Source organism: Rhinoderma darwinii, chromosome 10 (assembly GCF_050947455.1).
Source record: "Rhinoderma darwinii isolate aRhiDar2 chromosome 10, aRhiDar2.hap1, whole genome shotgun sequence".
Lineage (NCBI taxonomy): Eukaryota > Metazoa > Chordata > Amphibia > Anura > Rhinodermatidae > Rhinoderma > Rhinoderma darwinii.
Genome location: NC_134696.1, coordinates 100,648,675 through 100,671,180, shown reverse-complemented (window position 1 = coordinate 100,671,180; position 22,506 = coordinate 100,648,675). Strand labels below are relative to the sequence as shown.

The 22,506-nt window shown below is 40.7% G+C and overlaps 2 protein-coding genes across 3 annotated transcripts in view; one reads left to right on the top strand and one right to left on the bottom strand.

Moving 5' to 3' along the window:
* LOC142662275 (G protein-activated inward rectifier potassium channel 4-like) overlaps nt 1-15,865 on the top strand; it is a 75,342-nt gene extending 59,477 nt beyond the window's left edge. For both annotated transcript variants that reach the window (XM_075840408.1, XM_075840406.1), the window contains one exon: nt 12,659-15,865. In XM_075840408.1, the coding sequence (XP_075696523.1) occupies nt 12,659-12,987 (329 nt within the window). In that variant the 3' untranslated portion in view covers nt 12,988-15,865. The remainder of the gene's footprint in view (nt 1-12,658) is intronic.
* A 248-nt stretch (nt 15,866-16,113) lies between these two features.
* Nucleotides 16,114-22,499, bottom strand: COX6B1 (cytochrome c oxidase subunit 6B1). Its single transcript, XM_075839056.1, has 4 exons — nt 22,397-22,499; nt 21,127-21,242; nt 17,666-17,766; nt 16,114-16,349 (listed from the first exon to the last, which is right to left on the bottom strand). The coding sequence occupies exons 2-4, from the start codon at nt 21,230-21,232 to the stop codon at nt 16,296-16,298; spliced, it is 261 nt and encodes an 86-aa protein (XP_075695171.1). The 5' UTR covers nt 21,233-21,242; nt 22,397-22,499; the 3' UTR covers nt 16,114-16,295.
* Between the last annotated feature and the right edge of the window lie 7 nt (nt 22,500-22,506).

The following is a 22,506-nucleotide window of genomic DNA, read 5'->3' as shown; positions in this document are numbered from 1 at the left end:
AATGTACGATAACCTAGTGAGATCATTGCAAACATTTCCCATGATGCTTTGTACATTCTCAATATATGCTACGGTAGACTCCAGGAAATTTATACTGCAGGTTGGAACGCAGAATGTGTATAATAAGGCTGACACGTGTTTTCAGAGGTATTGTAATGGCCCCATAAGAACATGTGGAAACAATGCCCTTCTTCAGAACAATGAAGCACCACCATGCATCTTTGTACAAATTTAAGAAGGTCCTTGATGCGTTTCTTGAAAAATGTAGTATTAAAGGTTATGAGTGCTAGATTCTGGAGATGGGATATTGATCCCGGGATGTATTCTGATTGACATATTTGGAGTCGGAAAGGAATTTTTCCATATTATGTGATTGTAATTTTTTACATCCCCCTCCGACACATACACATGCTTCTCTGTCCTTTCTCAAACGTATTTAGCTACTAATATTACCAAACCACACTGCATACCTTTACTACATCAGCAATAACTACTATAATAATGCCCCTATGTACAACCATATATCTACTATAATACTGGCCCCTATGTACAAGAAAATAACTACTATAATACTGCCCCCTATATATAAGAATATAACTACTATAATACTGCCCCCTATATACAAGAATATAACTACTATAATACTGCCCCTATATACAAGAATATAACTACTATAATACTGCCTCCTATATACAAGAATATAACTACTATAATACTGCCCCTATATACAAGAATATAACTACTATAATACTGCTCCTATATACAAGACTATAACTACTATAATACTGCTCCTATATACAAGAATATAACTACTATAATACTGACCCCTATATACAAGAATATAACTACTATAATACTGCTCCTATATACAAGACTATAACTACTATAATACTGCTCCCTATATACAAGAATATAACTACTATAATACTGCCCCCTATATACAAGAATATAACTACTATAATACTGCCCCTATATACAAGAATATAACTACTATAATACTGCCCCTTATATACAAGAATATAACTACTATAATACTGCCCCCTATATACAAGAATATAACTACTATAATACTGCCCCTATATACAAGAATATAACTACTATAATACTGCCCCTATATACAAGAATATAACTACTATAATACTGCCCCTATATACAAGAATATAACTACTATAATACTGCCCCCTATATATAAGAATAGAACTACTATAATACTGCCACCTATATACAAGAATAGAACTAGTATAATACTGCTCCTATATACAAGAATATAACTACTATAATACTGCTCCTATATACAAGAATATAACTACTATAATACTGCCTCCTATATACAAGAATATAACTACTATAATACTGCTCCTATATACAAGAATATAACTACTATAATACTGCTCCCTATATACAAGACTATAACTACTATAATACTGCCCCCTATGTACAAGAATATAACTACTATAATACTGCCCCCTATATATAAGAATAGAACTACTATAATACTGCCTCCTATATACAAGAATATAACTACTATAATACTGCTCCTATATACAAGAATATAACTACTATAATACTGCCCCTATATACAAGAATATAACTACTATAATACTGCCCCCTATATACAAGAATATAACTACTATAATACTGCTCCTCTATACAAGAATTCAACTACTATAATACTGCCCCTATGTACAACAATATATCTACTATAATACTGGCCCCTATGTACAAGAAAATAACTACTATAATACTGCCCCCTATATATAAGAATAGAACTACTATAATACTGCCCCCTATATACAAGAATATAACTACTATACTACTGCCCCCTATATACAAGAATATAACTACTATAATACTGCCCCCTATGTACAAGAAAATAACTACTGTAATACTGCCCCCTATATATAAGAATAGAACTACTATAATACTGCCCCCTATATACAAGAATAGAACTAGTATAATACTGCTCCTATATACAAGAATATAACTACTATAATACTGCTCCTATATACAAGAATATAACTACTATAATACTGCCTCCTATATACAAGAATATAACTACTATAATACTGCTCCTATATACAAGAATATAACTACTATAATACTGCTCCCTATATACAAGAATATAACTACTATAATACTGCCCCCTATACACAAGAATATAACTACTATAATACTGCCCCCTATATATAAGAATATAACTACTATAATACTGCCTCCTATATACAAGAATATAACTACTATAATACTGCTCCTATATACAAGAATATAACTACTATAATACTGCCCCCTATATACAAGAAAATAACTACTATAATACTGCCCCCTATATACAAGAATATAACTACTATAATACTGCTCCTATATACAAGAATATAACTACTATAATACTGCCCCCTATATACAAGAATATAACTACTATAATACTGCCCCTATATACAAGAATATAACTACTATAATACTGCCCCCTATATATAAGAATATAACTACTATAATACTGCCACCTATATACAAGAATAGAACTAGTATAATACTGCTCCTATATACAAGAATAGAACTACTATAATACTGCTCCTATATACAAGAATATAACTACTATAATACTGCCTCCTATATACAAGAATATAACTACTATAATACTGCTCCTATATACAAGAATATAACTACTATAATACTGCTCCCTATATACAAGAATATAACTACTATAATACTGCCCCCTATATACAAGAATATAACTACTATAATACTGCCCCCTATATATAAGAATAGAACTACTATAATACTGCCTCCTATATACAAGAATATAACTACTATAATACTGCTCCTATATACAAGAATATAACTACTATAATACTGCCCCTATATACAAGAATATAACTACTATAATACTGCCCCCTATATACAAGAATATAACTACTATAATACTGCTCCTCTATACAAGAATATAACTACTATAATACTGCCCCTATGTACAACAATATATCTACTATAATACTGGCCCCTATGTACAAGAAAATAACTACTATAATACTGCCCCCTATATATAAGAATAGAACTACTATAATACTGCCCCCTATATACAACAATATAACTACTATACTACTGCCCCCTATATACAAGAATATAACTACTATAATACTGCCCCCTATGTACAAGAAAATAACTACTGTTAGGCTGGGTTCACACGTGGCGGAATTTCACTTAAATTCCGCTGCGGACACTCCGCAGCGTTAATCCGCAGCGGTGCCGTTTGTCCATTGACTTACACTTTAATTTAGCAGTGTTCGTTTAGACGAGGCGTAAAATTCCGCTGCGGAGCATAGGCTGCGGAGCGGAATTTGGTGTCCGCAGCATGCTCTGTCTGTTGCGGAGCAGTGGCGGACTCATGGCGGAATTTCTCCATTGACTTCAATGGAGAGTCAAAATTCCGCAATGAAGTCCGCAGATCTTATGTGTGCTGCGGAGCGTATTGGTTTTACTACCATGACATTTCTTCATTCTGGCTGGACCTATGTATTTCTAGGTCTACAGCCAGACTGAGGAAGTCAATGGGGCTCCCGTAATGACGGGAGCGTTGCTAGGAGACGTCTGTAAATAGTCACTGTCCAGGGTGCTGAAAGAGTTAAGCGATCGGCAGTAACTGTTTCTGCACCCGGGACAGTGACTACCGATCTCAATATACGTGTATCTGTAAAAAAACATATAAGTTCATACTTACCGAGAACTCCCTGCGTCTGTCTCCAGTCCGGCCTCCCAGGATGACGTTTCAGTGTAAGTGACGGCTGCAGCCAAGCACAGGCTAAGCACAGGCTGCAGCGGTCACATGGACTGGCGCGTCATCCAGGAAGCTCGGGCTGGATGCCGAAAGAGGGACGCGTCACCAAGACAACGGCCGGTAAGTATGAAATTCTTTTACTTTCACTAGGGAAAGTGCTGTCCCTTCTCTCTATCCTGCACTGATAGGGAGAAGGGAAGCACTTTTCCCGCAGTCCGCAGCAGCTAGTCCGCATCAATTTTCTGCACATTTTGTGCAGATCCGCAGCAGAATCTGCGACGCAGATTCTGTGCGGCATTGATGCGAACAGTTGCGGAGGAAATCCGCCACGTGTGGTCATGCCCTAATACTGCCCCCTATATATAAGAATAGAACTACTATAATACTGCCCCCTATATACAAGAATAGAACTAGTATAATACTGCCTCCTATATACAAGAATATAACTACTATAATACTGCTCCTATATACAAGAATATAACTACTATAATACTGCTCCTATATACAAGAATATAACTACTATAATACTGCCTCCTATATACAAGAATATAACTACTATAATACTGCTCCTATATACAAGAATATAACTACTATAATACTACCCCCTATATACAAGAATATAACTACTATAATACTGCCTCCTATATACAAGAATATAACTACTATAATACTGCCCCCTATACACAAGAATATAACTACTATAATACTGCCCCCTATATATAAGAATAGAACTACTATAATACTGCCTCCTATATACAAGAATATAACTACTATAATACTGCTCCTATATACAAGAATATAACTACTATAATACTGCCCCCTATATACAAGAAAATAACTACTATAATACTGCCCCCTATATACAAGAATATAACTACTATAATACTGCTCCTCTATACAAGAATATAACTACTATAATACTGCTCCTATATACAAGAATATAACTACTATAATACTGCCCCCTATATACAAGAAAATAACTACTATAATACTGCCCCCTATATACAAGAATATAACTACTATAATACTGCTCCTATATACAAGAATATAACTACCATAATACTGCCCCTATATACAAGAATATAACTACTATAATACTGCCCCCTATATACAAGAATATAACTACTATAATACTGCTCCTATATACAAGAATATAACTACTATAATACTGCCCCCTATATACAAGAATATAACTACTATAATACTGCCCCTATATACAAGAATATAACTACTATAATACTGCTCCCTATATACAAGAATATAACTGCTATAATACTGCTCCTATATACAAGAATATAACTACTATAATACTGCTCCTATATACAAGAATATAACTACTATAATACTGCCCCCTATATATAAGAATAGAACTACTATAATACTGCCCCCTATATACAAGAATATAACTAGTATAATACTGCTCCTATATACAAGAATATAACTACTATAATACTGCTCCTATATACAAGAATATAACTACTATAATACTGCCTCCTATATACAAGAATATAACTACTATAATACTGCTCCTATATACAAGAATATAACTACTATAATACTGCCCCTATATACAAGAATATAACTACTATAATACTGCCTCCTATATACAAGAATATAACTACTATAATACTGCCCCCTATACACAAGAATATAACTACTATAATACTGCCCCCTATATATAAGAATAGAACTACTATAATACTGCCTCCTATATACAAGAATATAACTACTATAATACTGCTCCTATATACAAGAATATAACTACTATAATACTGCCCCCTATATACAAGAAAATAACTACTATAATACTGCCCCCTATATACAAGAATATAACTACTATAATACTGCTCCTCTATACAAGAATATAACTACTATAATACTGCTCCTATATACAAGAATATAACTACTATAATACTGCCCCCTATATACAAGAAAATAACTACTATAATACTGCCCCCTATATACAAGAATATAACTACTATAATACTGCTCCTATATACAAGAATATAACTACCATAATACTGCCCCTATATACAATAATATAACTACTATAATACTGCCCCCTATATACAAGAATATAACTACTATAATACTGCTCCTATATACAAGAATATAACTACTATAATACTGCCCCCTATATACAAGAATATAACTACTATAATACTGCCCCTATATACAAGAATATAACTACTATAATACTGCTCCCTATATACAAGAATATAACTGCTATAATACTGCTCCTATATACAAGAATATAACTACTATAATACTGCTCCTATATACAAGAATATAACTACTATAATACTGCCCCCTATATATAAGAATAGAACTACTATAATACTGCCCCCTATATACAAGAATATAACTAGTATAATACTGCTCCTATATACAAGAATATAACTACTATAATACTGCTCCTATATACAAGAATATAACTACTATAATACTGCCTCCTATATACAAGAATATAACTACTATAATACTGCTCCTATATACAAGAATATAACTACTATAATACTGCTCCCTATATACAAGAATATAACTACTATAATACTGCCCCCTATATACAAGAATATAACTACTATAATACTGCCCCCTATATATAAGAATAGAACTACTATAATACTGCCTCCTATATACAAGAATATAACTACTATAATACTGCCTCCTATATACAAGAATATAACTACTATAATACTGCTCCTATATACAAGAATATAACTACTATTAGGGCGGGTTCACACGTGGCGGAATTTCACTTAAATTCCGCTGCGGACACTCCGCAGCGTTAATCCGCAGCGGTGCCGTTTGTCCATTGACTTACACTTTAATTTAGCAGTGTTCGTTTAGACGAGGCGTAAAATTCCGCTGCGGAGCATAGGCTGCGGAGCGGAATTTGGTGTCCGCAGCATGCTCTGTCTGTTGCGGAGCAGTGGCGGACTCATGGCGGAATTTCTCCATTGACTTCAATGGAGAGTCAAAATTCCGCAATGAAGTCCGCAGATCTTATGTGTGCTGCGGAGCGTATTGGTTTTACTACCATGACATTTCTTCATTCTGGCTGGACCTATGTATTTCTAGGTCTACAGCCAGACTGAGGAAGTCAATGGGGCTCCCGTAATGACGGGAGCGTTGCTAGGAGACGTCTGTAAATAGTCACTGTCCAGGGTGCTGAAAGAGTTAAGCGATCGGCAGTAACTGTTTCTGCACCCGGGACAGTGTCTACCGATCTCAATATACATGTATCTGTAAAAAAACATATAAGTTCATACTTACCGAGAACTCCCTGCGTCTGTCTCCAGTCCGGCCTCCCAGGATGACGTTTCAGTCTAAGTGACGGCTGCAGCCAATCACAGGCCAAGCACAGGCTGCAGCGGTCACATGGACTGGTGCGTCATCCAGGGAGGTCGGCCTGGATGCCGAAAGAGGGACGCGTCACCAAGACAACGGGCGGTAAGTATGAAATTCTTTTACTTTCACTAGGGAAAGTGCTGTCCCTTCTCTCTATCCTGCACTGATAGGGAGAAGGGAAGCACTTTTCCCGCAGTCCGCAGCAGCTAGTCCGCATCAATTTTCTGCACATTTTGTGCAGATCCGCAGCAGAATCTGCAACGCAGATTCTGTGCGGCATTGATGCGGACAGTTGCGGAGGAAATCCGCCACGTGTGGTCATGCCCTAATACTGCTCCTATATACAAGAATATAACTACTATAATACTGCCTCCCTATATACAAGAATATAACTACTATAATACTGCCCCTATATACAAGAATATAACTACTATAATACTGCCTCCCTATATACAAGAATATAACTACTATAATACTGCCTCTATATACAAGAATATAACTACTATAATACTGCCTCCTATATACAAGAATATAACTACTATAATACTGCTCCCTATATACAAGAATATAACTACTATAATACTGCCCCCTATATACAAGAATATAACTACTATAATGCTGCCCCCTATATACAAGAATATAACTACTCTAATACTGCCCCTATATATAAGAATATAACTACCATAATACTGACCCCTATATACAAGAATATAACTACTATAATACTGCCCCTATATACAAGAATATAACTACTATAATACTGCTCCTATATACAAGAATATAAATACTATAATACTGCCCCTATATACAAGAATATAACTACTATAATACTGCTCCTATATACAAGAATATAACTACTATAATACTGCCCCCTATATACAAGAATATAACTACTATAATACTGCTCCCTATATACAAGAATATAACCACTATAATACTGCCCCCTATATACAAGAATATAACTACTATAATACTGCCCCCTATATACAAGAATATAACTACTATAATACTGCCCCCTATATACAAGAATATATCTACTATAATACTGCCCCTATATACAAGAATATAACTACTATAATACTGCTCCTATATACAAGTATATAACTACTATAATACTGCCCCTATATACAAGAATATAACTACTATAATACTGCCTCCTATATACAAGAATATAACTACTATAATACTGCCCCTAGATACAAGAATATAACTACTATAATACTGCCCCTATATACAAGAATATAACTACTATAATACTGCCCCTATATACAAGAATATAACTACTATAATACTGACCCTATATACAGGAATATACCTACCATAATACTGCCCCCTATATACAAGAATATAACTACTATAATGCTGCCTCTATATACAAGAATATAACTACTATAATACTGCTCCTATATACAAGAATATAACTACTATAATACTGCTCCTATATACAAGAATATAACTACTATAATACTGCCCCCTATATACAAGAATATAACTACTATAATACTGCTCCTATATACAAGAATATAACTACTATAATTCTGCCCCCTATATACAAGAATATAACTACTATAATGCTGCCTCTATATACAAAAATATAACTACTATAATACTGCCCCCTATATACAAGAATATAACTACTATAATGCTGCCTCTATATACAAGAATATAACTACTATAATACTGCCTCTATATGCAAGAATATAACTACTATACTACTGCCCCTATATACAAGAATATAACTACTATAATACTGCCTCTATATACAAGAATATAACTACTATACTACTGCCCCTATATACAAGAATATAACTACTATAATACTGCTCCTATATACAAGAATATAACTACTATAACACTGCCCCCGATATACAAGAATATAACTACTATAATACTGCCCCCTATATACAAGAATATAACTACTATAATGCTGCCTCTATATACAAGAATATAACTACTATAATACTGCCTCTATATACAAGAATATAACTACTATAACACTGCCCCCGATATACAAGAATATAACTACTATAATACTGGCCCTATATACAAGAATATAACTACTATAATGCTGCCTCTATATACAAGAATATAACTACTATACTACTGCCCCTATATACAAGAATATAACTACTATAATACTGCCTCTATATACAAGAATATAACTACTATAATACTGCCTCTATATACAAGAATATAACTACTATACTACTGCCCCTATATACAAGAATATAACTACTATAATACTGCTCCTATATACAAGAATATAACTACTATAATACTGCTCCTATATACAAGAATATAACTACTATAATACTGTCCCCTATATACAAGAATATAACTACTATAATACTGCTCCTATATACACGAATATAACTACTATAATACTACCCCTATATACAAGAATATAAATACTATAATACTGCCTCCTATATACAAGAATATAACTACTATAATACTGCCTCCTATATACAAGAATATAACTACTATAATACTGCCCCTATATACAAGAATATAACTACTATAATACTGCCCCTATATACAGGAATATAACTACTATAATACTGCCCCTATATACAAGAATATAATAATCATTTGTACAGCCGAGATTCAGTTCTTCAGGACTCATCACTTCCATGTTGATATGAGGGGGGCACTGAGGGGTTTTATTATTACACATTGCTCCTGGTCTTTTCCTCTTCTTTTAATTTTTGCATTTAGTGAGAAGTGCCATTCCACAATATTAGTAGTTACTGTGGGATCTGAGCCCTTATTACTAAACATTATTACATAATATTTACTCTAAATTATCCACATTTATTTCTTGCATTTGTCATATCCGACTGCAATTAAAATTCCTCTATTCCAATATCCCAGTTACCCCCTGTATTGTGTGTGTGTGTGGGGGGGGGGGTCTATAATGACTCCATGCAGCAATGATATTTCTCTGTTAGTAGGGTCACTGTGACTGGCACTATTATGGGGGCACTGAGCGTCTGAACAATTTGTCGCGAAGAGCACAGCGTACTGCATATACCTGTCCCTTATTCCCATCTCGGGAGGTATAAGCATGCTATCAGGCCTTAGAGGAATTGTGGCTTATGAATAAGAACAATACTTTATTTGCACACTTTTAGGGCATGACCACACGTGGCGGATTTCCTCCGCAACTGTCCGCATCAATGCCGCACAGAATCTGCGTTGCAGATTCTGCTGCGGATCTGCACAAAATGTGCAGTAAATTGATGCGGACTAGCTGCTGCGGACTGCGGGAAAAGTGCTTCACTTCTCCCTATCAGTGCAGGATAGAGAGAAGGGACAGCACTTTCCCTAGTGAAAGTAAACGAATTTAATACTTACCGGCCGTTGTCTTGGTGACGCGTCCCTCTTTCGGCATCCAGCCCGACCTCCCTGGATGACGCGCCAGTCCATGTGACCGCTGCAGCCTGTGATTGGCCTGTGATTGGCTGCAGCCGTCACTTAGACTGAAACGTCATCCTGGGAGGCCGGACTGGAGACAGAAGCAGGGAGTTCTCGGTAAGTATGAACTTCTATTTTTTTACAGGTTGCTGTATATTGGGATCGGTAGTCACTGTCCCGGGTGCAGAAACAGTTAGGGCATGACCACACATGGCGGAATTCCTCCGCAACTGTCCGCATCAATGCCGCACAGAATCTGCGTTGCAGATTCTGCAGCGGATCTGCACAAAATGTGCAGAAAATTGATGCGGACTGGCCGCTGCGGACTGCAGGAAAAGTGCTTCTCTTCTCCCTATTCAGTGCAGGATAGAGAGAAGGGACAGCACTTTCCCTAGTGAAAGTCAAAGAAATTCATACTTACCGCCCGTTGTCTTGGTGACGCGTCCCTCTTTCGGCATCCGGCCCGACCTCCCTGGATGACGCTCCAGTCCATGTGACCGCTGCAGCCTGTGCTTGGCCTGTGATTGGCTGCAGCCGTCACTTACACTGAAACGTCATCCTGGGAGGCCGGACTGTAGACAGACGCAGGGAGTTCTCGGTAAGTATGAACTTATATTTTTTTTTACAGATACATGTATATTGAGATCGGTAGTCACTGTCCCGGGTGCAGAAACAGTTACTGCCGATCGCGTAACTCTTTCAGCACCCTGGACAGTGACTATTTACAGACGTCTCCTAGCAACGCTCCCGTCATTACGGGAGCCCCATTGACTTCCTCAGTCTGGCTGTAGACCTAGAAATACATAGGTCCAGCCAGAATGAAGAAATGTCATGGTAGTAAAAACAATACGCTCCGCAGCACACATAAGATCTGCGGACTTCATTGCGGAATTTTGACTCTCCATTGAAGTCAATGGAGAAATTCCGCCATGAGTCCGCAACCAGTCCGCCACTGCTCCGCAACAGACAGAGCATGCTGCGGACACCAAATTCCGCTCCGCAGCCTATGCTCCGCAGCGGAATTGTACGCATCGTGTAAACGAACACTGCTAAATTAAAGTGAAAGTCAATGGAGAAACGGCTCCGCTGCGGATTAACGCTGCGGAGTGTCCGCAGCGGAATTTAAGTGAAATTCCGCTATGTGTGAACCCGCCCTTACTGCCGATCGCTTAACTCTTTCAGCACCCTGGACAGTGACTATTTACAGACGTCTCCTAGCAACGCTCCCGTCATTACGGGAGCCCCATTGACTTCCTCAGTCTGGCTGTAGACCTAGAAATACATAGGTCCAGCCAGAATGAAGAAATGTCATGGCAAAAAAGCAAGACGCATCCGCAGCCACATAACATGTGCATGACAGCTGCGGACTTCATTGCGGAACTTAGAATCTCCATTGAAGTCAATGGAGAAATTCCGCCATGAGTCCGCAACCAGTCCGCCACTGCTCCGCAACAGACAGAGCATGCTGCGGACACCAAATTCCGCTCCGCAGCCTATGCTCCGCAGCGGAATTTTACGCCTCGTCTAAACGAACACTGCTAAATTAAAGTGTAAGTCAATGGACAAACGGCTCCGCTGCGGATTAACGCTGCGGAGTGTCCGCAGCGGAATTTAAGTGAAATTCCGCCACGTGTGAACCCAGCCTTATATTCCATCATGCTGAACTGCACTCTTGAAATTCTCATGTTCATTTCCCACTCTACATATAGTGAAGAGCGACACCTAGTGGTTTACCCAAGGAGATGTCACTAGAAACCAGATTTCTTATGCAACACTGACCTCTGGTGGTTAATGGGGAAATTGCAACATGTCATACTATGAACCAGTGATATTTGCACACTCTGTAAACTAATAAAATTTTGTCACAGCCCCACCCCTTTTAATTACATAATTTGAAGAGTTAATGTGAGGTTGTCACAACCCCACTTACAAACATCAAAGAGTTACTAGGTGACTCGCGGCCATGTACTATGTTTGAGCCGCAATATATGTTATACGCAGTAGCAGGACAGATGCTTTTAGTGACATTTGTAAAGGGGCGGGGCCTTGACAACATCAGATAATGACAAGTTTTGGTTGGATTGATTTCTATAATGCTTTTATTTTTTGCTTCTATAGGTATGACGTGTCAAGCGCGTAGCTCTTATGTAGAAAACGAGGTGCTCTGGGGTCACCGCTTTATGCCGGTCCTTACGCTGGAAGAAGGCTTTTATGAAGTCGACTACGATACTTTCCATAACACGGACGAAACACCGACTCCTACCTGCAGCGCCAAAGAACTGGCGGAGCGCAACGAGGAGGGCGAGGCGCTGCAGCTCACCTCCACCAACAGCAAAGGCAACCAGACCGCCACCACAAGTGACTCGCAGGAAGGGTCGGAGGTGGAGGCGGCTTCGGTCGTCTCCAACGGGGACGTTAGTAAAATAAAGATGGACGGTAGCGAGTGACGGCCGTAAATACATTTTAAAAATGTGGAATTTTCGCCAGCAATAGACGGACGGATGAGGAGGGTCGTTTATCTGAGAGCTATAATAATAACGACCTGCAGCATACGCCAAATGAAGTCTTAGACTGTACGTATTCTGCGCAGCTAAGACGGCCATCTTGTCGGCCGGAACACTATTCATCGGTGCGTGGCCAATCAGGGCTCTAGGATCTGATGACATCACACGGACCGAGCCTCTAGCTCCTAGATATAGGTTACATTATTTCAGAGGAGTCGGACCCTCGCCGTGCGGAGATCACAAGACACTGAAATGAGTATTTCCCCTTTAAAAAAAAATCCCGGGTTAAAAGTCCTTGAGTTGTTCTCATCTGTCAATTTCACTAGGCCATTTGCCATTCAGGAGCCAAGAAAAGCTGGATGGTGGGCATATTGATTAGCTGAATAAAATTTCAAACAATTTCACTGTTTGGTTTCTGGAAAATCTGGGTGAGAATCAATAAAGCGACAATTACAGCTCTCACTGGGGGTAGTCACTCGGCTTTCCTAAACTCCTGAAAAGCCATTATCCCCGAGTATAGAACGATACAACCGGTCTTTCATTGCAAAACTGCCAACGCCTGTGAGGACTGTAATGGCGGCCATATTTATCACCCAGCTTTCCCAGAAGCAGATAGAACTATGTTGTAAGTCAAGGGGGGTGAAGTGTTCACAAGCCGGTATATTTGCTGTTCAGGAGGCTAGGAAAGCTGGGTGATAAGTGGACAGATTACTAGTCGCATTTCCCAGAAACAGATGAATACAATTTTTAGCATCTGGACCGTAGAAGACGACTCCAGGCCTTTTCTTGTTTTATTATTTTATGTCGCTCGTTAAGGGGTTAATAACACGCGCTGACCGGTCAGAGACTGGTGGCGTCTATGAGGGCGCGGGACGGTAACGTGTACCGGTGAAGCACGTGGCTTCAATCTATAGGTACTTAAAGGGCTACTCTTACCTTATAAAGGGACATCCTATCGCTAGGATGTGCCATCACTTTATGATCGGGGGGGGGGGGTCCGACCTCTGGGACCCCACGATCCTGACAACGAGGATCTCAGAGAGCTGATCAAAAAGTGATGGCGTATCGTGGCGCTAGGATGTCACTTTATAAGATTGGAATACCCCTTTAAGATACTTCATAGAACAAAGTACAATAAGGCTGTTTACATTTGCATTGGAGGTTTCGATCAGAACTTGTCGCAAATTCCGTCAGATTTGTCATCCAGTGTAACGCTGCAGGACGGAACCCATCGTAATTCAACACGACAGATCTGCCACCGCGTCGGGGCTTCCGTGATAAACAGACCCGATGCATTAATAAACACATACATCTTAAGGCGTGCTGGGACTACAAAACGTCACCGCCATTTTGTCAGTTCTATCAACGTTCATGATGACAGCCTACGACAATGCTGTCTTTTTTTCATTCACTAAAAAGCAAGCAGAGTTCTTGAAATGGTCATTTATTACAATACAACATCAAAACTGGTGCAAAGGAAAGTATAGTAGTTGCCTATGGCAACCAGATTGCTACTTTCATTTTTTTAAAGGGCCGCTAAAAAAAAAAAAAAATGAAACTGATTGATTGGCTCTACATTTCTCTGCCCCAGTTTTGATAAATCTCCCCCAAAGTATTTGAAAAACGCAGAACATTCCATTATACAATGATTATCCATATTTTAGCGCTGCCTGGTTTTCAGCGTCATATCAGTCGCAGCCGTCATGTGACATCGCAGGGGCAAAGGTAAGTGAAAACCGCGGTGATTAGTGGCGAACCGCAGTAAACCCGACATTTCGGTCTGTGGTTTGAGCAGTTACTTATAGCAACCAATCAGCAGGCAGCTTTCATTTCCAAAACAGCACTGAACAGATTAAAGGAGTAATCTGATTGGTTGCTATGGAGAACAAGGACATCAGAGCTTTCCCTAGGAAAACTAATCCAGAGCAGAGAGGTTGCCCTAGCAACCAAACAGATCACGGATTCAATCGTCTAACCAGCTCTAATAACGGGAATTTGGTTCTGGTGACTACGAAATGGCGCCGTTTTCATTACAGACCAAATTAGCAGGATGTCCGGACCATTAAGTGCCGGATTAAAAGGAATTGTACTGAACCTGCATTAGATTGTAACGCAAATTAGATGCCGTACTCACTGAAGATGGTTATCAGAACCGCTCGGTAGTGCAGCCTCAGGCTTTGGGCCTGTAACTTCACACGATCAGATCTCCACACCACAATAAGAGGTTAATAACACATTTACGTCTATATACAGTAAAGGGGCATTCAATTTTCTTCTCCTTCGCATGACGTGATCATAAACTCCTCAGACCTGACGCCTGATAACACCCAACATTGTTTAACCCTTTGTTATCGCCCCAGACTTTCCCCAACTTATTAAAATGTATATTTTTATACTGCAGTGATTTTCCAAATTGTTCCCACGGCCGGCACAAGGTGACTTACGTTGGGCTTGCCCTACCCAGGGATAAACGTTATAGAAATAAGGCCGGTTTTAGGGCCACGAGAAGAGCCGTTCAGGAGAGCCGCGGGGGTCCGGGACTTACCTAACTTGGTAACTACACGTCCATTATATGGTTCGTCAAAAACTACAACCTCCACCTTGACAAGGCGCACGAATGATTTTTTGCCATAGAAACAAGTTTTGCTGCATTTCACGGTATGAGCACAAGGTGGCAGCAGAGCTCTATAGATCAGCGTTTCTAGGGCTGGACGCTTATCTTGCTCTTTCAGGATGTATTTCCACATCGCCAATGCACTGTGACTATATAAACATTTGCTAATTGCTCATTAATTGTCTGTCTCCTGTATATAAGTGTCCTAGGGACCCAATAAATATTTAATATATAAGAAACCTTATCAAATTACTGCGGTTATTGAAATATGAAAGCCTTTCCCATATCTATGTTCACATCTGCGTCATAGGCTCTGTTAGGCGCCTCCGTCTCAGCTCCGTCAGGGTTTGCCGGAGACATTAGCGCTGCATGCTGCGCTATCGCGTCCGGTAAAATCACGGACACGCCGACGGAACCCATTAAAGTCAATGCTAAAAATACAACAAAGTTTGAGATTTTCCAGGTTTTGGTTTTTTTATTGACACAAATACATGTACTAGGTGCTCTCTTCCCATAGTGGAGTAACACAGATCATAAGATTCATGTGGACGATTCCCAGCGGAGACGTAAGGATTCAAGTGCACATCATTCCAGATTAGCGGAATCAAGAAGAGTCCATTTCACGACAGACGCGGATTTATATTTTACCGGGGTAAGTCCCAGCTTCTCTCTGATCGTCCCACTTCTCCACCTACACGAGAAAAAGAATGAAGGAACACTATGAAACCACAAGGGGGCAGTAGCAGCAGTCACACAGAGAGTATATCTAGGACCATCTATAAGTGTATTGCGCCACCTGCTGTCCGTTTAGTAACAGTCGCGTAAAATACGTATAAACCTCGTATGGAAGTTATCTGCACCTTAAGGCCGGGATCACGCAGTTTGTGCCAAAAACACATTAGTCGACTAAAGAAATGACACGAGTCTTGATACCGTTGTACGAGGGTCCGGAGGACTGTCAAAAGTTTGCTGAAAAGAGAACAGGGTGAACTGAACGTCTAATTCTAGCAACCTACAGGGGGCAGTGTTCATTTACATCTCCACAAAGGAGAAATGGGTCTATAGATCCAGACGTACTTATTGCGCGGACCTGCAAAAGATGGCGCTGCGCCTGTAGCCGTAAGATTGGTTCTTGGGGGGGGGGGGGGGTTGCGGATTCAGACATGATGAGAAGGTGTGAGGGAGAAATATGCCCTCGTCTTCATCACCCAATTCCCCGAGAACCTTATTTAACACGTTTCAGGGCTACGTGGCAACTTGTAGCCACGCGACGGAGCGACACTGTACTACTAATGGTATCGAATGTGGTTTAGTTGCGACCCGCAAGTTGCTGCGAAGGCAACGAGTCACCGGGAATCCAAACCAAAGGACAGAAAAGACAGGAGGAGTGAGGCTACTAATGGACTTCCCACCCCTACGGGAAGGTTTGTGCCCCCTAATCACGACTTAGTCTTATGGCTGTCATATTGTCAATTCTAAACGGACTGCGCGACGCAAGTCTGTAATGGGGTCCCCTTTTCATAGCATTAGGGCATCCCCTCCTCTTGGTTAAGCCCATGTCAAGTATAACGGATATGCCGCACATCATCTATAACGAGGGGTTGTCCCAGCATAACAACTTATTACCGATCCTGTGAATAGGAGTGTTTGATCGGTGGGACCCCCGTTATTACCAGAACAGGGGTCTTTAGTCCTGTTTGAACGGAGCGCAGTCCCGCACGTGCGCTGCTGCTGCTCCTTTTATTCTGAATGGGACACTCCGAGATAGCCGAGCACTGAACTCGCCAATCTCCGTCAGTCCCATAAAGAATGATTTTGTGATCGTGGGGGTCCCAGCGATCAAACCCTGATCACTTGTCTTGTGGATAGGTCATAAAGCTGTTGTGGTGGGACGATCCCTTTAAACCTACAGGTAAACCCGGTATAGAGATCAAGCAGGAGGTTTGCCCCGGAGCAGCAGCACTGGGTGCGTAAACAGAAGACCTTCAAGTGTACGGCATCGCCTACCCATGAATTGGGGCACATGGAGCTGTAGACACGGTGGTACCATTCACATGGGTAGGGGTCCTTCCCTTTAGCGGTCAGAGATTTCTGGCATCGATGATAATCTAAAGAGAGAAATAAAATTCACATTAAGTAATCTCCAGTCAATCACGAGATCACAGATAAGACCAGAACAGCTGCAATGAAAGGGTTAAAGTGTAACCGCAGCCACCACTAGGGGGAGCTTAGAACTTACTGTAGACAGACTTATTATCCAGGTCAATGGGAGCTGTATCAATACGTATGCAGGGGGCTCCCCCTAGTGGTGGCTGCAGAAAAAACTAAATTAAAATCTCTCTGTCGGGGTTCTGAAACGCCGACGGATATAAATATATATTAAGAAATAGCACAGAATTTCACGCAGATTTATAGCGTCTATAACGGATGACAGAAGAAAACAATGTCTGTCCAAAAAGACCGGAGCAGGCAGTCCGAAGTAAATAAAATAAAAAATTCTTTATACAGTTACGCCCGGGGTGGCTGAAAAGCAAGTACCCCCCGGTTTTGCAGAGTCTTCTCATCTACCGCAGCCAGTAAGCAGCACTGGAACGTATCACGTGACGCAGGCGGTGACTCTCGTTTGAGTCGTCTAGATCACGTGATTCCTGCGGTCACCGCACTCATTCAGGATATAGAATTGTAAAGGTCACGGATCGTTCTGTGAGAAGCAGTAAATATTGAGGTCGGTCTGCACCGCGGCCACAGCCGGAGACCCGCAGGCGTCTGATGAAACCGCCGGGGGATTCATATCTGCAGAGAAGACAGACCGAGAACTAGTTGCCGACTCGCATAGCGGGAGCACAGATCTGCGCGGATTAATCTTAATAAATAACTTGTATAGACTCTTAGACTGGGTTCACACACCCCATTTACGGACGTAAAAACAGAGATGCCCGCGTCAAAGAAGTGCCGGTCACTTCTTCAGACGTAAATGGAGCCGTTTTCCATGGAAAAACAGCTCCAATTACGTCCGTAATGGACGCAGCGAAAAGCGCCTGCACATGCCATTACGGCTGAAATTACGGAGCCGTTTTCTCCTGAAAACAGCTCCGTAATTTCAGCCGTAACGGAGGCTGCCGTGTGAACATACCCTTAGTGCCATGTTCACACAGGGCAGATACAATGCGTCAGGCCCTGTTCAAGTGGTGGAATTTCTGCGCAAAATTCCACCACCCGTTAATTTCAATGGGAGGTGGACGATTCAGCACACGTGACCTCTGCAGAGTGTGATTGGCTGCAGCAGTCACATGGGATGAACCATCCCAGGACGCCAGCCTGGACGGAGAACAGAAGAAAGCGTTGCCATGACAAAGCCCGGGTGGTAAGTATAAAAAAAAACTATTCTGAGTTGCGATTTTTGCGGCACTTTTTTCACAGCACAATTGACGACATCTGCCGTTTGTTGCAGGTTTTACCTCCCCATTGAATAAAGTGAAGAAAACCTGCAACGGAAAAGTAGCAAGTCCGCAGCATAAATGGACAGGCTCCGCAGGTCAATTTATGAACGTTTTATGTGGCGTTCTTTGTTCCGCAGCGCGTTGACATTTTTTCACATATCAGCCACTCTGCTGCTACTGTAACACGCTGCGGATTTTCCGCAATAAAACCTGTTGCGGAAGACCTGCAGTATTTATGCTACGTGTGAACACCGCCTTGTATTAGCAACAAACTGAAAAACCATCGACCAGCAGCATCGCAGACCACAGAGATCCCTAGAGCCGAGGATGTGCAGAGTCTGATGCTTTACAGGGAACAGATGGAGATTGTGTAAAAAAAAAAAAAAACATACGTTCCCATTCACAAGCTTAATGGTGCAGAAACTGCCACATATATCCAGTAACGTGTCTGCAGAACCACAACTGTAGAGCAACCGGCTCCTCTAACTAAGGATCGGAGAGTAATAAGATTGTGCGATATGTCAATGAGGTTTTAGAAAAGCAAACGCTACCTGAGGTGTCCTGATAGCTGGAATAGAATAGAGGATGTGACGCAGGATCAGTACAGGATAAGTAATGTAATGTATGTACACAGTGACTCCACCAGCAGAATAGTGAGTGCAGCTCCGGAGTATAATACAGGATATAACTCAGGATCAGTACAGGATAAGTAATGTAATGTATGTACACAGTGACTCCACCAGCAGAATAGTGAGTACAGCTCTGGAGTATAATACAGGAGGTAACTCAGGATCAGTACAGGATAAGTAATGTAATGTATGTACACAGTGACTCCACCAGCAGAATAGTGACTGCAGCTCTGGAGTATAATACAGGCTGTAACTCAGGATCAGTACAGGATAAGTAATGTATGTATGTACACAGTGATTCCACCAGCAGAATAGTGAGTGCAGCTCTGGAGTATAATACAGGATATAACTCAGGATCAGTACAGGATAAGTAATGTATGTACACAGTGATTCCACCAGCAGAATAGTGAGTGCAGCTCTGGAGTATAATACAGGATATAACTCAGTATCAGTACAGGATAAGTAATGTAATGTATATACACAGTGACTCCACCAGCAGAATAGTCAGTGCAGCTCTGGAGTATAATACAGGATCAGTATAGGATAAGTAATGTAATGTATGTACACAGTGAATTCACCAGCAGAATAGTGAGTGCAGCTCTGGAGTATAATACAGCATGTAACTCAGAATCAGTACAGGATAAGTAATGTATGTACACAGTGACTCCACCAGCAGAATAGTGAGTGCAGCTCTGGAGTATAATACAGGATGTAACTCAGGATCAGTACAGGATAAGTAATGTAATGTACGTACACAGTGACTCCACCAGCAGAATAGTGAGTGCAGCTCTGGAGTATAATACAGGATATAACTCAGGATCAGTACAGGATAAGTAATGTAATGTATGTACACAGTGATTCCACCAGCAGAATAGTGAGTGCAGCTCTGGAGTATAATACAGGAAGGAACTCCGGATCAGTACAGGATAAGTAATGTAATGTATGTACACAGTGACTCCACCAGCAGAATAGTGAGTGCAGCTCTGGTGTATAATACAGGATGTAACTCAGGATAAAAGGACAAGTAATGTAATGTATGTACACAGTGACTGCATTTTATATAGGTCAATTGAATATATATACACTGAATAAACTTAAAGGGATTATACAGCGCATAAAAAAAACCAAAAAAAAAAACAACTCAATGCCTTACAAACATAAAAAATGTCATACTCCCACACTAATTCTCCTGTGCTCCTGGCCGGTCTTCCGCCATTCTCCAATTCCTGCTGCAGCGATTACGAGTCGACACGTGGACATGTGATAGTTGCAGCCAATAACTGTCCGCAGCGGTGACCACCTGCAGCGCTCACATGTCCCTCCGTCGTCAAGTTATCGCTGCAGCAGGAAATCGAGAGCAGCGGGGACGGTCACAGGACAGAGGTGACACTTTCCTTACCCAGATAGTTCTGGACACAATGTTTGGTCTGGTTTTGATTTGGAAAGCGGGCGTCAAACGGAGCAGTTTTGTAGTTCTCAATCTTTGCACGGATGTCGTCTGCCATTTTGGAAACCCTAGAACAAGAGAGAGAACGCTGACGTTATATCACTGCAGCATTGGGGTAAGTTCACACGTGGCATAAACACTACAGATCATTTCCGCAATGGATTTCATTACGGAAAATCCCCAGCATTACACAGTAGCAGCAAAGTGGATAATATCTGCGTTAATCGGAAAAAAAACAGACGGAAAAAAAAAATTTAATTGACCTGCGGTGCATTTTTTATGATACTCAGAATGGCAATTCATGCTTCGGAATCGCTGCTTTTCAGTCGCAGAACTCAAGGAAGAAGTTAAATCAGCAACAAACCGAAAAAGTTACGTTTTTTGGAGTGGAAATGCTGCGACAAAAATCACAACTCCAAAAAAAAAAAGTTATACTTACCTCGTTCTCCATACTCATGGCGACACGTCCCTCTGTTCTGCATCCTGGCAGTCACATGGGATGAAATATCATCCCAGGAGGCCACGCGGCACGGACAACAGAGAGAAGCGTCGCCATGACTACGGAGAACGGGGTAAGTATAAATTTTTTACCAATGTATTCCACAACAGAAATTACGCCTGAAAAAAACATACCGCAGTTTGGTGCGCTCTTTCAGCCAGAATTCCCTGCGGGTTCCAGGGCAGATACGCTGCCTGGTTTTACGCCCCATAACTGGCCTGTGTGAACGTGGCCTAACAGAGACGCTCCTGCGCTATATATATATATATATATATATATATATATATATATATATATATATGTAAACACCTTGTCCTAAGTAACTCAGCCCCCTACTTTTTAAAGGGGAGCTCCACAAGGACAAGGGTTCTGCGCAGATTAAAAAAGCAAGATCCTTCACATTTAGCAGTTGTCACCAGGAACAGGAATCCAATCATGGCACCGTGCCCTTTCAACCAATGGGCCCCCTAGAATACCGTGTACTCACCTAATAGGGCATTTAGATAGGTTATTGTAAAAAAAAAAGTGGACTGTCCCTTTAATTATAACAGCCCATGACAATAAGCCGCTGCGTTCTAACGCACAATGGCTTCCAACCACATCCATTTTTCGCATGATCTATAAACTATGAATGACTACACCCGTCCCACATCATTGAGAATCACCCAGAAAGGGAAAAACTAGGCCGCCGGTAACGCGACACGGAAGTCCCCGGCCTCTCACCTCGAGCTCTCCGTCCGCACACCCGCTTCAATGTCACTACTCAAAGGCCGGAAGTGCGTTTTTTTTTTTAAACCGGAAGTGTATCAGGCAAACCTAAGGGCAAAGAGAAG